Genomic DNA, 16,045 nt, shown 5'->3' on the forward strand with positions numbered 1-16,045 from the left:
TCTGTCAGTGAATTTGATATATAACCACTAAATAAACCATCTTTTATTATGTTAGTGTGTAAACAGTGGCGATAATATTTTCAGTAATTCTTTTCCAACTCTTTAGAATATATTAACGAACTATGTGTGTCGGTTATCCCATCAATAATAATTTAAAAATATATATTAAACAAAAAAATAAATTAATATAAAATTCAAATATTTATTATAAATTTAAACATGTATAAGTTCAAATACAATTAATCTAGAATAAAGACGCTGAAAGAGGAGAAGGAGACGAGTCTTCTCCTAAATCATGAGGCAAATAAAAGGGAGCAGATACACCACTCATCTATGATCTCATCTCAAATAACAATTGGCGAAGTTCGGCCATCTAGACACCGAGCCATTCATAATCAGCACCAAGATGGGTCGTCTGATCTTTAACTCGCTGGTCTAAAATCGCCTTGAACTTCGAAGTTTGAGTGTTCGGAATCGATTGTAAGCATCCAATGGTTGAAACACTATAAGTCATTTGTAAGAACTCAGTCGTAGTATTAGAGAGACCATACACCTGATTTCTATCGGGTACACCATACGATCCTCCATTGCAAATCTAGATCGAGATTCAGATGGGTCGAACAATCATCACCGTATCTCTCTTTCAACCTAGTGTTATATGTATCATGGAAGAAAAAAGTTTGAAAATTAAAATAATAATAACAACTTAAGAAAACAATAATTGAAAACAACATACTACAAAGTCTTAATAATTCTTTGTAGCTAATTTAGTCGGAAACTACCGCATAATATTTTTTGTTTGCGTTTTCGTTGTTATTTGTTAATTTTTTTGATAGTGACTTGATAATATATTATTGTTTTTCCTTGTTAATTTGTGCTATTCATAATATTTTCTTGGATAGTTTATGCTAGTTTCTTGGCTTAAGTTTTGTTGCAGGTTGAATTGATTTTTTATGCAAAAAAAAAAAAAAAAAAGTGCAATTGTTGTTAATGTGTTTCTGAAGTGCATGTAGTAAACTTGACAAAGGATTTTGTGCGCTAATAAAGGCCAATATTATCAAAACTCTATTTTTTGTTTTTAATCAACTTAAATCATATAGATATTGAACTAATATAACCCAGTTGGTGAGGTAAGTCCAATCATGATTCGTCTGACCTATTTTATTTTTATATATATAAATATTAACACAATGACATTATAAGTATATTAAACTAGGAACTAAGAAAAAATAATAAAAATAAATTTTTATATCAAAATTAAATTGCAAAAACATTGAGGGACCTAATGGGTATTATTTGAAAATATTGAGGACTAAACTAAACTTTTCATGTTAAATATGAACCCACCACCTATTTTTTATGTCTTTTTCATATTGATCCTTCTTCTTTCAATTTTGTTATTGGTCAATAATTTGAATCAACTGTCATTTAATTTGGCTAAGAAAGGATAAAATCGTGAGAAAATAAAGTTAAGGGCCAACATAAAAAAAATGGTGAACAATTAATCCATAGTGAAATGGTAAACAGTAATTAATATATAGTAAATTCCCTGCACATCGAAGAAAGTAGTGCTATATAGGCTATAGCATCATAAAAGTGGAAACTGGAAAGTTATAAACATCAAAAAAAAAAAAAAAAAGGATGTATATGTTCGATGAAATAAATGAATGGAGATGCGGGGTATCGATCCCCGTACCTCTCGCATGCTAAGCGAGCGCTCTACCATCTGAGCTACATCCCCACTGACGCTCGGTTTCTTCTTTAATAATTATTATATAATTATTCCATTCACAAATATATAAAACACACTAGCGACTGCTATAATGAAGAGAAATGCAGGTCTTGCTAGGACGATAGCAATGCCAGACGAACTCACTTTGAGGCAATCCGGTATTAATTAAAATTCAGGAAATGATTATTTAAACAAACACCCTTCTTCACTTGATTATTATTATTTGGAGATTCTCTGCCTTCTTTTAATGTAACACCCGTGAAATTGATGTATGATTGATAGAGCAAAAGTATACAAGTATAAACGGTGATGCTTCTGATGAGGGCATACAGGTCCAAAGGTTGATCCAAGAAATCAACAGAAGATAAGGTCGGTCGTTATGTCACAACTCACTAGGCAATGAAAGAAGCCAGATAAAATAATGGCCTTGCTAAGTCAAAATCTCCGCAAAGCATGATAATTATTTAGAGATTTTAACAATCTTGAAGTTCCTGGAGCATCAGTCATATCCTTGGAGAGTTGGACAGGGATATCCTTGGAATAAAAACATTTTGATGCCATTTCGTGACTGTTCCTTGGTTTTCCACAGTATCACCTGCTTTACGAAAATTTAAAGGTATACAGACAGCAGATACAACTAAGCAACCGAGAATCACAAGCAGAATGCATGATGGGAATGGTAACATTTGAGTCACCTCTATAAGTAGCAGGAATGAAAAGTTGTCAAGTTCAGACCTGCATTGCTTGCAGCTTCCATTCCTTGTTTAAACGTTGTTATCTTGCTAATAAAAAGAAGATATATTTGTATTTATCAGCTCTTGCACCATGCTTTACCATCTATCTCCCAGCTACGTGTTACATTTTACCAATTGACACCAGGAAAAAGACCTTGCATTGTAATTTATACATCTGCAGCGAGCAACAAAGGCTAGCTAAACAAAAGTGTTTTTAACTGTTCAAAAAATGGTATTTTGATTCGACATAGCTTTCTGCATCCCATAGGAATGGTCCAAAAGCTACCGCCTCCAGGACCGGCATAGTAAGTCCAGAGATTGTGATTGAGACAACTTCATCATTAGCCGTCTCAATGGAACCATTCTCAGCAATCCTTATATCTGGCCTCCCAAAAAGTGCTTGAGTCTGCTTTTCATTCAAAGAAATAGCTTCCTTGGATCTTATAGTTGCATATCTTTGCAGTGTCTCCACATCTAAGTACATCACATAGGATCTCAGTCTATATGATTTTTCTTCACCAGTATCCGTGAACCCCCAATCAGGATAACCGCTATATATCACCAGGCACAATCCTTATCAAAGATTCTGGACGCCAAAGTCGGTTTCGCTGGACTTGGATCTTCAAACCATGCCCGGTCTTTATCAAATCCCTTGGGAAGGGTATTCATGGTTCTCTCAGGCTGATATCGCTGATCAACTCTTCTGAGGAAATTAATATCCATACATTATAGAAGCAGCATATAGCTTTCAAAGTTTGACTTTGCTAATTTCAACAATGGTCTCAAGGGGGCAGACTAGTCGTTTCTCCAAGTACAATAGACAGGTGGCTCTGTATCATTTCAAGTTCTTGTTCCTGGTTTGGCCAAAAACCAAACCAATGGAGATAAATAAATGCAAGCTGTTACTGTTGCAAGGGAATGTATATTTCTTTTTGTCTTATAACCTGATCAAAGACGGGGGGGGAATTCAACTGGTTGCGCCGTCAAGAATAAATGATTTTGAAAGAGAAAAAATTAAGCTATCTACTAATAAGGTGCAGTAAAAAAAAGGAAACAAATTGGGAATCTTATAACGCAAATGGTATTCTCTAATTTCATAGCATTCACGTCTTGTCTTGTTCTTGCTTATAATGATTAGGCATGCAGGAAACAAGCAAAAGAATTGGAAGCAACATATGAAAGTAGGTAAATGTCGAGAAACACACCATAATTTTGAACTAGATGCTTAATTCTGTCATCTAATTCATATAATGCAGTTCTACTACTTGGATTTACCTGCAGTCACAAGTAAAATTTTGAGTCTTCGCTCACACTTTGAAGCCAGTCCCTAAAGGTATGTGACTTACATTGAAGTGATTAAGTCTAAGGGCATATAATCAAAACCAGATGTGAACTTCTGAAGAAAAGTGAAAGAGAAATTACAGCTGCAAGAGGCATGATTCTATTAGAAAATAAAAACACAAGAAAAGATAGATGAGGGGCGGCTGCTGGAAGTTTTGAAGAGATAAGGTTTGTTTCTTTTGTTTTAAGAAATGAGTATTCAACGTAAAAGCATAAGTAAAATCATGAGTTAATTTACCTTATTATTTTACAATATTTCAGTTTAATTTTACCAGTTTTTAAGTTTATAAAATGATTTTACATGATAAATATATATTGACTTTGTAAAATTATATGATTTTATGAATTAACTTACAGTTTTAATAATATTAGTCCTATCAATACCATTTTGCTGCGCCAATAATAATAGCTGTAAATTGTGCTATTTATCCAAAAAAAAAATTTACTATACTAGTTTCTTCAATAATTTTAAAAATTATGTCAATTTGAAGAAAAAAACCTCTACCAAAATGAAACCTTTTCAAGTAGGTTCTTAAGCAGTGGTAGAATCTTAGGAAAGAAAGACATGATTGATATATATTTTTTTAAAAAAATCTTTCGTTAGAAACAACAAAAAGGGAAAAAAAATAAAGGAAAAAAAAAACTAAAATGATTATAATTGATCACTTGAATGAGGATTTAGGAAGTAAAGATCTAAAGTGAATGAAAATAAATGGTAACACACGTAATTGAGAATCAATCAGATGAAAAGCAGAATAGATTTGTTTCATATATACCTCCAACTCCAAGTACGTATAGTAGGGAATTAAGGGCAGAACGAAAAATTCTAGCTTGCCCCCAAGATATATTATAAATACAAGTAAAAAAAAATCAAATTCCATTTTAATAAGCTCATTAATTATATCAAAATGAAATTCTTGATTTTCTTATATGTAGTATTATATTGTCTATTACATTCTAATAAATACTAAAAGTTAAAAATGTTCAATATAAACATAAAAAAAAAAAATTTCTAAACTAAGTCATCCTCAATGAACTTTTATTGAATAGAACTTATCCATAATCATATATGTTACAAAGTTCATAGAAATATCTTTTTCTATGTATAAAACTAAATTATCATAAAAAAAAATCATCATGTATTATATTATAAAGCCTTATTTTCACCAACTTCATTGTAGAAAAAGTTCATTTTATAGTTGTTATAGATATAAAAGGAGTTAAGGTTATTCGAATTAATCTATAGATTAAATGTTAAATTTTCTTATCTTTAAGAAGCTATCATTACTTTACACAACTCATAAAAAGTAGCTAATTTCTAAAACTTTAGGTGTTTTGGTATATCAAGCTCATAATGTTACAATTGAAATCTCAAATGAAGTTTATCTTGCTCACTAAAATCTTTGAGAAAAAAATTTTCATCCAAATTTCATATATCATCAAGACTGAATGAGCTATAAGAATCTTGAGGATATAATTTTTTAATTTAAAATAAAAAGCTTAATTGTTTGATCACAAAATCTACTATTTAACTCTTGTAATTGAAAATTAATTGCAGTTACAAATATATTAAATATGAAATGATGCTCTAAAGTTGTGAGAAGTTCACTATAATGACGAGACCTACCATGAGCTCTTGTATATAGTGGTTTCAAATCAAGAATATCAATATCGTTTAATGCGCAAAATATTTTGACACTCTTAAATAAAGATTCACATCCATCGTCTTATAACTTTTAAATCAATGACTTTGTAGCTGAAACTAAACTCATGGCATTGACAAAGTCTTGATCTCATTGTTGCAAAGATCGGCATAAAACATCACCAATCCCCATAATTTATTTCATCAGATGCAATATAAAAAAATTTCAAATGATGTTAATGCAAACAAGTTGCTTTTGTATCACCTCATTGAGAGTAATTTAATCCATCTTTAGATATAGTATTGATAACTTTACAAGTTACATTAAACATCCTTAACAAGTTACAAATTGATTGAAAATAAGAACCCCATAAAGTATTATCATATAGTTTTGAAGTACCATCTTGGTTCGCTCATTTTTCTTATCTCTATTTCATCTTGAGCAATTTTATTACTAATTTCAATTGCTTGAACAAGTTATAACTCATCATTTATTTTACATGAACTAATAACAATTTTAATAATAGAATTCAAACTTGTAAAAAAACTGGTGGACAAGTTTTACTCCTGTAAAGACAACAACAAGAGCTAATTGTAACTTATAAGCTAAGCAATATACATAATAAGCAAAAGAAAAATCTTTAAAAAACAAAGCTTGGAGTATATCCCACTCACATCGCATATTATCTGCACCTTCATATCCTCAACCTCAAATATGTTCTATAAGAAAATCATAATAAGATAGAACATAGAACATATATTGTTTTAGAGTCAATATCATGATATCTTTCACAGACACAACATGGAAAAATGTTCCCAAATAAAACTATTTTTGTCAATAAACCATAAGACAATTTCCTTTTTTGCTTCATATCTAGTTCATGAAAAATGATACAAAACTTTGAATCCTCAATCTCATCACAAATCACCCTTCGCATATTGCTAGAAAAGATATTTAAAATTTTCTTTTGAATTTTATGAGAAGTTTATTTATCATTTTAATGAGGAGCATTTTTTAAAACAAGCCCATCAAGCTTATCATTATGACTTTCTAAGAGTTTCATGAGTTCAATAAAATTACCTTGATTTTTTGAACTATAGCTTTCATTAAGGCCTTTAAAGGTACATGCTTGAAAATCTAGCAATCAAATAATATCAATAGTAAAAACTATTCTCAACTTTTTATAATGCTTGTTTATCTATCAAGTTGTGAATGTATTGCGATTAATTCATTAAATCCTCACAACATTTCACTACAATTCTATGTGGTGAATTTTCCTTCCCACAAGACCCAATAAAAAATAATAAATCTCTTCATTTGCCTTTCTTCAATTAACAAAGCTTATGGATAAAAAAACATTAAATCTCAACCTTCATATTGGCTTTCCAAAAATGTAACAAGGTAGACAAATATATAGGATTCATTTGCATTTGAGTACTTTAGCCAACTCAAAAAATACTCTAAATTAAAAGGTTTAAAATCAACGATGGTGATTCTCATCTTTAAAAAAATTTAAGATAATTTGAACGTATAGGTTGGGATGGACTTACTTTGAGATAAGTGCAACAAATTAATGTTCTTTGGTTAACAAGATTATCTCATATCATTAGATATAATCTTGGATCACATTCCAAATAAGTAATATTTATTTCTTCATGCTGAATTTCTCAGCTTGTAGAAGGATGTTCATTCAATTTCTTAGATTCAAGAGTTATTTCATCAAGATTTCAGGGAGTTGTCATATTTGTAGTAGTTACAACAAATACATTGTTATATGAGAGATTGACGTATGGTTTCGTGAAAGAAAAAAATATAAAGTTTTTTGTTTCCACAGCTCTACTCTTAAAACTTAATTCAAAATAGGATAAACATAAGAAATATCATAATTATTAGTTCAAGAATTAATCTTGTAGATTAAGCAAAATCAAAATCAAAATAAAACTAATATTTTGAATATATGATAATTATTTGTCTAATTGGTATAATTAAACATTCAAGTAATTAAAGCCTTGAAGAATTTGATTTTATATAATTCATAAAAATCCATCAAAACCCCAATGTGAAAAAAGAAAAGAAAAGAGAAGGAAATATATGATTCTAAACACCAAAAATTAGAATTATCTTAAATTCTTATTTGGTTGTGTATTTATTAAGAAAATACAGATTATAAAGAACAAATTAAAGCAATTAAGGAATACCTTGCATCCTTTCTGATTACTGTTGCGAGAGAGAAATACAGTACTAAGAGACATGATTTATAAGAGAATTAAGGAATTTTTTTTTTTTGTCTTTGTACTTAATACTAGAGGATTGAGCCACTGTTTATATATTTAAGAATGTTTTGGATGCTAAATCCTTGCAGTGGGTTAGGCTACTGGATATTAGAGCAACTACAACTTATATTGTATGCCACCCTGGACAAGACACTGCTAGCATAAATATGTTTTCTTTTGTAACTTTTTAATTTCATTAAGATCAATATTTAAAAAAAAAAATTGAACATACCATGTTAATGAGAGAAATGATTCTTAAAATTATTAAAAAAAAACCTAAAGCAACGTCTTAGAATGAGTTTGGAAATACAATTTATTTTTTAAAAATTCAAATTTTTTTTTGTTAAATTTTTTTTATATGTTTTTAGATTATTTTAATATACTAGTCTCACAAATAATTTTTTTAAAAAAAATTATTATTTTAAAACATTTCTAAACAAAAAACATTTTGAACCGCTATCACAATCTCAAACAGTCTTAATCATGAAAAAAAATCTGATACAGCAATTGTAGAATGGAATAAATTAATGACTTTAGAAGAGTTTGATGATCTCTTGGGGTTAATTGTAACAGTTCAGCATATTCCAACAATCACTCATAATATGCATGCTAGATAACACAAGTATGGTGTCACCTCTGTACCACAACATAAACATTTTATATCCCTCACAAAATAAGAACCGATTTAAGATTCCAATGTCAAATTAGAGCACCCGAGCAGCAAAACATAAGAACCAGGGTACTATATTCAGTGATTTATATGGAATATAGCATATAGTTCAGTTTAACAAATTAACACCATCCTCAATCAGATTTTTTTAATACAGATAAAGCAAAAAAAGTGTGGATACTGCCCTCTTAAAACAGGGTATAACACAAATTTTCACTCGGCATACCATCCTAGGTCTCTAACAGTTACAGATGGACCCAACAAGAATTTTAGGATGATACGAGATGAACGAATCCTAGAACTATAACGGTCAGCTTTGATAAAATCCAAACTACAAGCTATGCAAAATATGAAGAAACTCCTGTTGCTAATTGGTTAGGTTATGCTCCTTAAAAGTCTCGTGAAAACGGGGTACCTAGATCCTAGAGACCAACCTGAAGAAGCTATGTTTGACCAGTCTGTTGTGTATCATTGCTCATATGTTGGTCATTCCTGCCAGCCCTAAAATCTTCCTGCCCAGAAATTTCCCCGAGCCTCTCCTGCAATAAAAGACCGAAACTCTATGTGAGGACCACTTTATACAAGCAAGGTTTCTTGTTTCTGAGGTGACTAATGAGTTAGTGTTTGTCTCAAAAGCCATTCAAAATTGATCCGAAATTAGCATTAAATGATTATAATCCCCAAGTGTCATTTGTCATTTTTAAAAGGTGTTCATCATCATCAGCCAACCGTGTACTTGTCTCGTGTGCAAATAGATAGCATTTTTGGTCCAATGTTTGCAATTCTTCATGGAAATTCCCACAAAGTCCAGTAAATTTGCCAGTTAATTCTGTCCACCCAACTCAAACAACTTCCTTCTATGTTTATTTTCTAACGTGTGAAGGAAATGTTTGGGAGTGTGGTAATGATTGCTTTTCAAAGTGTTTTTTACTCGGAAATGCATCAAAATAATGTTTTTTATATATATTTTTTAAAAATCATTTTTGACATCAGCACATTAAAAAAATCTAAAAACATAAAAAAATATATAATTTTAAGCCAAAAAAAAAATCAAAATTTTGGGAAACGCAGTTCCAAACGACCCCTGAAATCAAAGTGCCCAGATCCAATAATTCATTTATTACAGCTATGGTTGTAAAGTCTCTTGTCAGAGACCACGCTTTGCAATATGTTAACTTCATTATATGTCACATGCAGGATATTTAGGTGATGGCTGATAAGATAAAAGACGCCAAAATTCAACAAATCAAATCAAAGATTAAAACATCACCTTGAGAGAGGCGTTCTCCGCAAGAAGTTGCTCATACTCGCTCTTGATTTGGTTTACTTCTGATCTAAGATTGGCATTTTCTTCTTTTAAGGCTTCAGCACGTTGGGCCAGTTCATCACATTCAGCCTGACTCAAAAGCATGCATGCAACCCAATGAATTGATATATAGAGGCATGGTGCATAACATAACCAGACTAAATTACCAGATATTAAGGCACGCTTCAATACCTGTTTACGCAACCTGGACCGGCGAGCAGATTCTCTGTTTGACTGCTTCCTTCTCTGTCTCTTAAGCTCTCTTTCATCCTACAGCCAGAAAAACAAGAGGCGTAGACTCATTTTAGATATAAAATAATAGAAAATACAAAAGTATGACAAAAAACTGCTGGCTTCTAACAAAATAATCCATGTCATTCAACTTGAGCCTGATTCAGATCCTCTAACAAAGATTAGAATTAATTAGTTTTAGCCTAAATCCATTAACTATGTATAAACAATTGATAATTCAAACTTCACCTCAAAAAAGCTGCAAATTTGAAAAGAAACTAAATACACTGTTTAATTTGAGACAACTCAATTGGAAAGCAGAAACAAAATCAAAACAATGCAGATGATAAAAACTGAATTGCTTTATAGAAGAATGTCAAGAATATCACAATCAAACGTGCAATAGACCTTGAAACTAGATTGAAAAATTCCAACAAACCCAATTTTGGCATGAAAACATTAAAAGAGCTCACTTGGAATGATACGCTGGATCATGATAGAAGAGATAATTGAGAACACTATATGAATGAGAATGGAAAATGCATGATTTCACTAGGGTATGGCCTCAGAAAAAAAATGGACAGTTCAATTAATCTCAGGTCACAAGTGTTGAAAATCTAGAGATCAATCCACACCAGGAATTTTGTTTCTCCTATGCTGAGAGTATCTCAGTTAAAGATGTTCCAATAAAATCAGAATCTTAAACAGCAAGGAAGATATTAGTTAATGCTACAGTAAATAAGCAGAAGCCAGGAAAATGAATTGGCAGGTGCATCAAAACAAAACTAAAATAGGCAGGTGCAAACTTTGAAGTAAAGTGTTCTGAAACCAACAATTTGAAGACTAAAACTAACCTGTAACCAAATCTGTGATTGAACAACATCCCGTGATCCAGTAGAAACTACCCCTCCAGCAACTGGAGTAGAAGGAACTTTCCCACGAATTGCAGGAACAGTAGATGAAGCAGGGGCTCCCCAGTAGTCCATTCCAATATTTAAGTTGGTTGTGGGGCCAGGTATAGCTCCTGGAGCACTGGCAGCAGATATTGGCATGATAGCCATTGTTTGATTCATGATCGTATTAGATGCACCCTGTCCTCCATTCTGAGCACCATGTGCTGAACCACCATTCTGAGACGAGTCTGTTGTAATAAAATTCTATATCAATAAACATGCAACACTCAGTGTGATGACTTCATTATAAAAATATATAATCATAATCAAACCTTCCAGAGAATCTTGCCTGCCACCTGACTTCATTTGTGAGTCCTACAAAAGGAAACAAAAATGTAGAGTGTGAAAATGCTATTAGAATCATGCAAATAAAGTAAAAGGTTCCCAAAACATAAAAAAAATCTTGTCCATTTGATGATGAAAGGCAGGTGTAAAAGTTTTATTTGGGATAAGCAGAATGCAATGATGATAGCCATAAAATTCTGTTTGGTATAATCGATTTGGAATGCGCCTACATTTAAGAGAACATATGAAGCTTTTCTTGAGTAAGGTGGACCTTGAACACCAAAATGTTTGAAACTTGAGCAGGGTCTCATCTGGCCAAAACATCACAAGCCAACGCAATTCGGGACAAATAGCATGCTACTTTTAGAATGTGCCTATATTTAAGAAACTTCATGAAGCTCTTCTTGAGGAGTAAGGCAGTCCTTCAACTCCAAAACGCTTGAAACTTGAGTAGGACTCATTCAGATAATGCTTCACAACCCCCCCCCCCCCCAAAAAAAAAAAAAAAAATTCCATAACCATTGCAAGCAAACCATGACCAATGTTAAATGCAGCAGAGTGCACAGAATCCAAATGACTTACCAAAGGTTAATTCCATTAGAACCTTTGTCAATAAGAGAAACCATCACCAGGGGAAGCCATAATTAATACTAAAGACTCAAATTAGGTAATCGTGATATATTCAGACAAATTCATGCTTGCCGCTGAAACAAAATGCCTTCAACTATCTCATAACAGTCCTAGTGACATTCACAAGTTTAAAGACATAGCTGTCTGTTCTTTTTTTTTCCCTTTTGGTCATCAGGTGGTTAGTATTTCATATACCTACACAGCAATTTTCACTGCACATCACACTAAATGAGAAAAGTTCATTTGTTTGTGGAACTAACAAGGATGCAAAGCAACCAGAACAAGATTACTCATGTGAGTGATTTTTGGCATGGCAGTTCAAAGGTCATAAGAGCAGCAAGCAAAAAGAATTATTTGATGTCAGTACTGGCTTCTACACAGATTAACTATACCCACAACATTTAACACCAGGAATAATTGTCCCCGGGGACATGTGACGTGATCATCAGCAAAATATATGTATTCCTACATGAGAGAAGAAAAAACAACAGGTAATGGCAATCACCATTCCATCAATGTGACTATTATGATCACAAATTCCACGCTGAAAAATAATACCACTGTGTTATTAGTGGCAATATTGCTCCACGATTACTTGAGGATCAAAACTATGGTGTTGCGTCAAAGCATTTATACTGTCAAGCAGCCAGCCCAAAAAACTTTCTTGTCCAATCATCCAGGTAATGCTAAATAATTAAGATGGGGGGCATAAGTTAATTAACCACAAAATCAACAATTAAGTGGCTGGTGAAAAAAGAATGGCATCAACCATGCCAATCGATCATGTAAAGCATTTAATAAAACTAAGATAAACAGATAAAAAACTGATCTTAATGCACTTACACTCTGAGAATTTGCATCACTTCCTTCACTTGAGCCTTCACTACCACTCTCAGCACTACATATCAAGATTAATTCCAAGGTCAGATTGTTAGGAAAATGTCATGGCAGCAATAAATAAGTCAATGCAATGAGTGGAGACCAAAGTGACAGCCTATCTACAATTTGTTATGATGAGGTCATAGCAGTAAAGAAATTTGAGACATGTGAGCCTACCCTGTTTTTTTTGTTCCATCCAACAAAACCAAATCATCAAAAAACAGCAAACTTGGACCACAAAGCAGAGCTCAATAACATGTCCCAACAAACACAAGGCAAAGTTCATCAACCAATATAAATCACAGCCATGCATGTTATCCACACTTCCATCATTACCTCTTAGAATAAGCTCCGTTGGCAGACACTCCTGTTGTTTTACCATGCTCATTGTTCTTCCCAGTGATCATGTTTAAACTGCCCAAACTTCCTTTTGATCTTTTAATTGGCAGTTTTTCCTTAGCATCAGATGGCCTACCATCTGCTTCCATGCTGCCAGGAGTGTTTCCCTACACCAAACATTCAAACTTGCAAGTTATTCTTTATGTTGGCCTACAGACAAAGACATGCCCTGTCTTTTGCAATTATTCCAGAAGAAACTTAGTATAGGAAACTCACAGAAGCCTCAGCAATACCATTTGGAGAAGGCATTGCAAAAGGACTAAAAGGATAAGAACCCTGCATAAATTCAGAAGAAAATTAACTTTTGCTGGATTTGATGGTGTCAGTCTGAGAGCAGAAATCTTAAGTATAGTGGAAAACAATTACCGGAGGAATGGATGGATGAGCATATACACCATGCGGATACATTGCCACATATGGATGTGGTGGGGTACCATAGGGAGGCATGATGTGCTGCAATTTAAAACTTACATGAGAACTGTGACAATTTCCAACCAAAAGGTGAAATTACAGAATTTGAAAAAGGGTGTTTAAATTTCCTGTGAGATTTAAATACACTTGAAAAGATATGATGAAATTAACATGCAAACTACCCACAGCATCATGTGATTAGATGATAAATACTTTTATGTGATCCTAAGACAACCAATAACATCAAAGCACTTGCTAAATAATGAAAATTCATTGAAGTATAAAGCATGCTGCCTATGAGTTGCAACTAATCATTAACACAGCTAATTTTGGCTTGTTTTGGCCAAGCTAGAGATGAAAATTTCAAGCCTGCATTCAAATCAAAATTGAGCTACAAGAAAGCCAGCTAAACATCCTCTGTAAGTGAAGCCCTGCTGCTTTCATAACTGCTAGAGGAACTTGCTGAAGACACTCATGAGAAAATCAGATTTTTAGTTAGAAGCACACTTTGTATGGGAAAAGAAAAACCATGAGGGTTTATGGAGCAAGTTGTCCAACCAACCATTGTCCTCTATTTCAAAAAAAGAAAGCACATTGACCATGCTACTTGAAAAGACCAGTTGAGCAAGCAGTCTCAAGGTTGTCAAGACAGTCCAGGACACAATTGGTGTTCATTTGACCTGTAAACTCATTTACCTTCCAAATGGACCAAGGCTTGACATGACTCACTCCATCTCTAGACTAAGATAATTTGAAAGTTAATTACACTTACCCCTGTCCTATCTTGTGACTACTTTTTTTTCTTACAATGCCCAAATTTAGTGGTTCTGTAGTTTTCGTACATGAATAAATCTTAATAACAACTAATGCATACTCCTTAGAAAATGTCAACACAAAATCATTAGTACCTGAACCCCCCACATATACGGGTGAGCTTGGGGACTTGATGCCAAGAACCCAGGTGGAGGTATAGGAGAATATGCCTGTTGAAGAAACAACCAATCTGTATAATAAGCGTGATACAATATGAAACCATGATTATCTTTGAAAAAGTAACCAAGAGAAAGGTCTTCATTAACAGAACCTGAAACCCAGACCAGTCCGGATTTACAGTTGTAGCACTGGCAGTTGAAGGCTGCTCCTGAGAAGCACAAAAAGAATACACTTCGTTCAGCAACAGAACAAAAAACATACGAGAAAAGTTTAATTTCTATGACAAACAAAGACGAATTCAACAAAACACACAAGAAAACCTGTGTAGGAGCAGCAGATGGTGGCTTGGCCTCCTTTTCCTTCCCAGTTTTATCCATATCACTGCTAACCATTATTATATATAACCCTCCAACAATTCCTTAAACCATCCTGCAATATAACCACCATCATTCACACCATTACAAACCCATTAATTGACACCCCACTACAATTTACACTAAAATTACTAAAGAAAAAAAAAAGCATAAATAACATCAGATTTGTGCCTTCATATCATTTTTAATTTCAAGGCTACAAAAAAGAAACAGGAGCAGTATATCGAATACAGAAAAGCTCCAAACTTTCAATTGATTATGACTTCTCATAAACAAACAGAGTACCAATTTACGAGGCATGCTTTAAGCATAGTTATCATCATATCCAAAACAACAAAACTATTCATTTCAAGAAACCCTAGATTATGAACTAATCATTTATTTAGTAGAAAATGAGACAGATGCATAAATTGTATCAATTAACCGAACCCGAAACAAATTTCAGGCAATGGCAATCTGTAAATAAAAACTGATCAATCAAAACCCTGGAAAAAAAAGGCAGTCTTGTAATTCAGCTAAATCAAGCAACCCATGCAAATACAATAAGCTAATTTAATTACCACTTTTTGAAATACTGGAAATCGAGCTCAAAATCGAAACTTGATCCACTTACTATCGGATAAGCTAATCACAGAAAATAAAATACGCGTGAGCTGGTTGCAGTGGAGGACACAGATGGCAATTTGAAAATGACTGGGGCAGAGACTGGGAAAGAGAATTATTTGTTCGCTTTTTTATATAGATAAATAAATTGATGCGAGTTTTGCAGAGAGCGAGAGAGAGAGAGAGATGAGATCAGACAATTAGGGATCGTTATTGGGTATTTTTTGGTAGTTGGTGTTGGGGGTTCACGGACCAGAAGCTGCGTGGGTCGTCGTGCTATAGTTGCTGGTTTCAGAGGAAAAAAACCCAAGGAATTCTTTTTCTATTCTTCACTATATGCAGCAAAAATTCCCTTCTTAGTTTTTACTAACTAGTTTATTTGCCCCGCTCATATTAAATGTTTTAAAATGTAAAAAGAAAATAATAATAATAATAAGAACGCTGAGTGGTTTTTTGTTTTTCATTATTATTAAACTGATAAAGTGAGTTAATATTAAAACACTTATTATCTGATGCAAGTTTTCAGTCATGAGTTGAACCAATTTAAATTAATTAATTTTATAGTTATAAATCTAAATATGATATAGATGGATAACAAGTAAAAACATGATTTATTTTAAAAAAAACTTTAAAAAGATAATTTAAAAA

General features: G+C 32.7%; 2 protein-coding genes and 1 non-coding gene across 4 annotated transcripts; all 3 read right to left on the reverse strand.

The window, feature by feature from the left end:
* Positions 1-1,668: 1,668 nt before the first annotated feature.
* Positions 1,669-1,741, reverse strand: TRNAA-AGC (transfer RNA alanine (anticodon AGC)). The gene has a single exon. It is a non-coding gene; the product is annotated as a tRNA-Ala (tRNA).
* An 860-nt stretch (positions 1,742-2,601) lies between these two features.
* On the reverse strand, positions 2,602-3,332 carry LOC133688911 (UV-B-induced protein At3g17800, chloroplastic). The gene is given in 5 exon segments (XM_062108559.1): positions 2,602-2,979; positions 3,029-3,065; positions 3,067-3,177; positions 3,179-3,257; positions 3,259-3,332. Coding segments are annotated over 5 exon segments (573 nt in total). The 5' UTR covers positions 3,306-3,332; the 3' UTR covers positions 2,602-2,680.
* A 5,030-nt stretch (positions 3,333-8,362) lies between these two features.
* On the reverse strand, positions 8,363-15,748 carry LOC133675842 (bZIP transcription factor 16). Of its 2 annotated transcripts, none has more exons than XM_062097360.1 (13): positions 15,408-15,748; positions 14,741-14,849; positions 14,572-14,628; positions 14,396-14,470; positions 13,443-13,529; positions 13,293-13,352; positions 13,014-13,183; positions 12,642-12,696; positions 11,156-11,198; positions 10,785-11,071; positions 9,892-9,969; positions 9,664-9,789; positions 8,363-8,932 (listed from the first exon to the last, which is right to left on the reverse strand). In XM_062097360.1, exons 2-13 carry the CDS (start codon positions 14,810-14,812, stop codon positions 8,837-8,839), a joined length of 1,206 nt encoding a protein of 401 aa, XP_061953344.1. In that variant the 5' UTR covers positions 14,813-14,849; positions 15,408-15,748; the 3' UTR covers positions 8,363-8,836. The 2 variants fall into 2 exon arrangements, with proteins under 2 accessions (XP_061953344.1, XP_061953352.1); XM_062097368.1 differs by having other exon boundaries at positions 15,355-15,748.
* Positions 15,749-16,045: the final 297 nt, after the last annotated feature.

The sequence above is a fragment of the Populus nigra genome, chromosome 1, assembly GCF_951802175.1.
Source record: "Populus nigra chromosome 1, ddPopNigr1.1, whole genome shotgun sequence".
Lineage (NCBI taxonomy): Eukaryota > Viridiplantae > Streptophyta > Magnoliopsida > Malpighiales > Salicaceae > Populus > Populus nigra.

Excerpts from the sequence above, each read along its gene's own strand:
- LOC133675842 (XM_062097360.1), bottom strand. The coding sequence starts at position 14,812 with ATGGTTAGCAGTGATATGGATAAAACTGGGAAGGAAAAGGAGGCCAAG. Across the intron at positions 14,471-14,571 it reads CGGACTGGTCTGGGTTTCAG|GCATATTCTCCTATACCTCC; the intron begins GTTCTGTTAATG and ends TTTCTTCAACAG. Across the intron at positions 9,790-9,891 it reads GGTCCAGGTTGCGTAAACAG|GCTGAATGTGATGAACTGGC; the intron begins GTATTGAAGCGT and ends CTTTTGAGTCAG.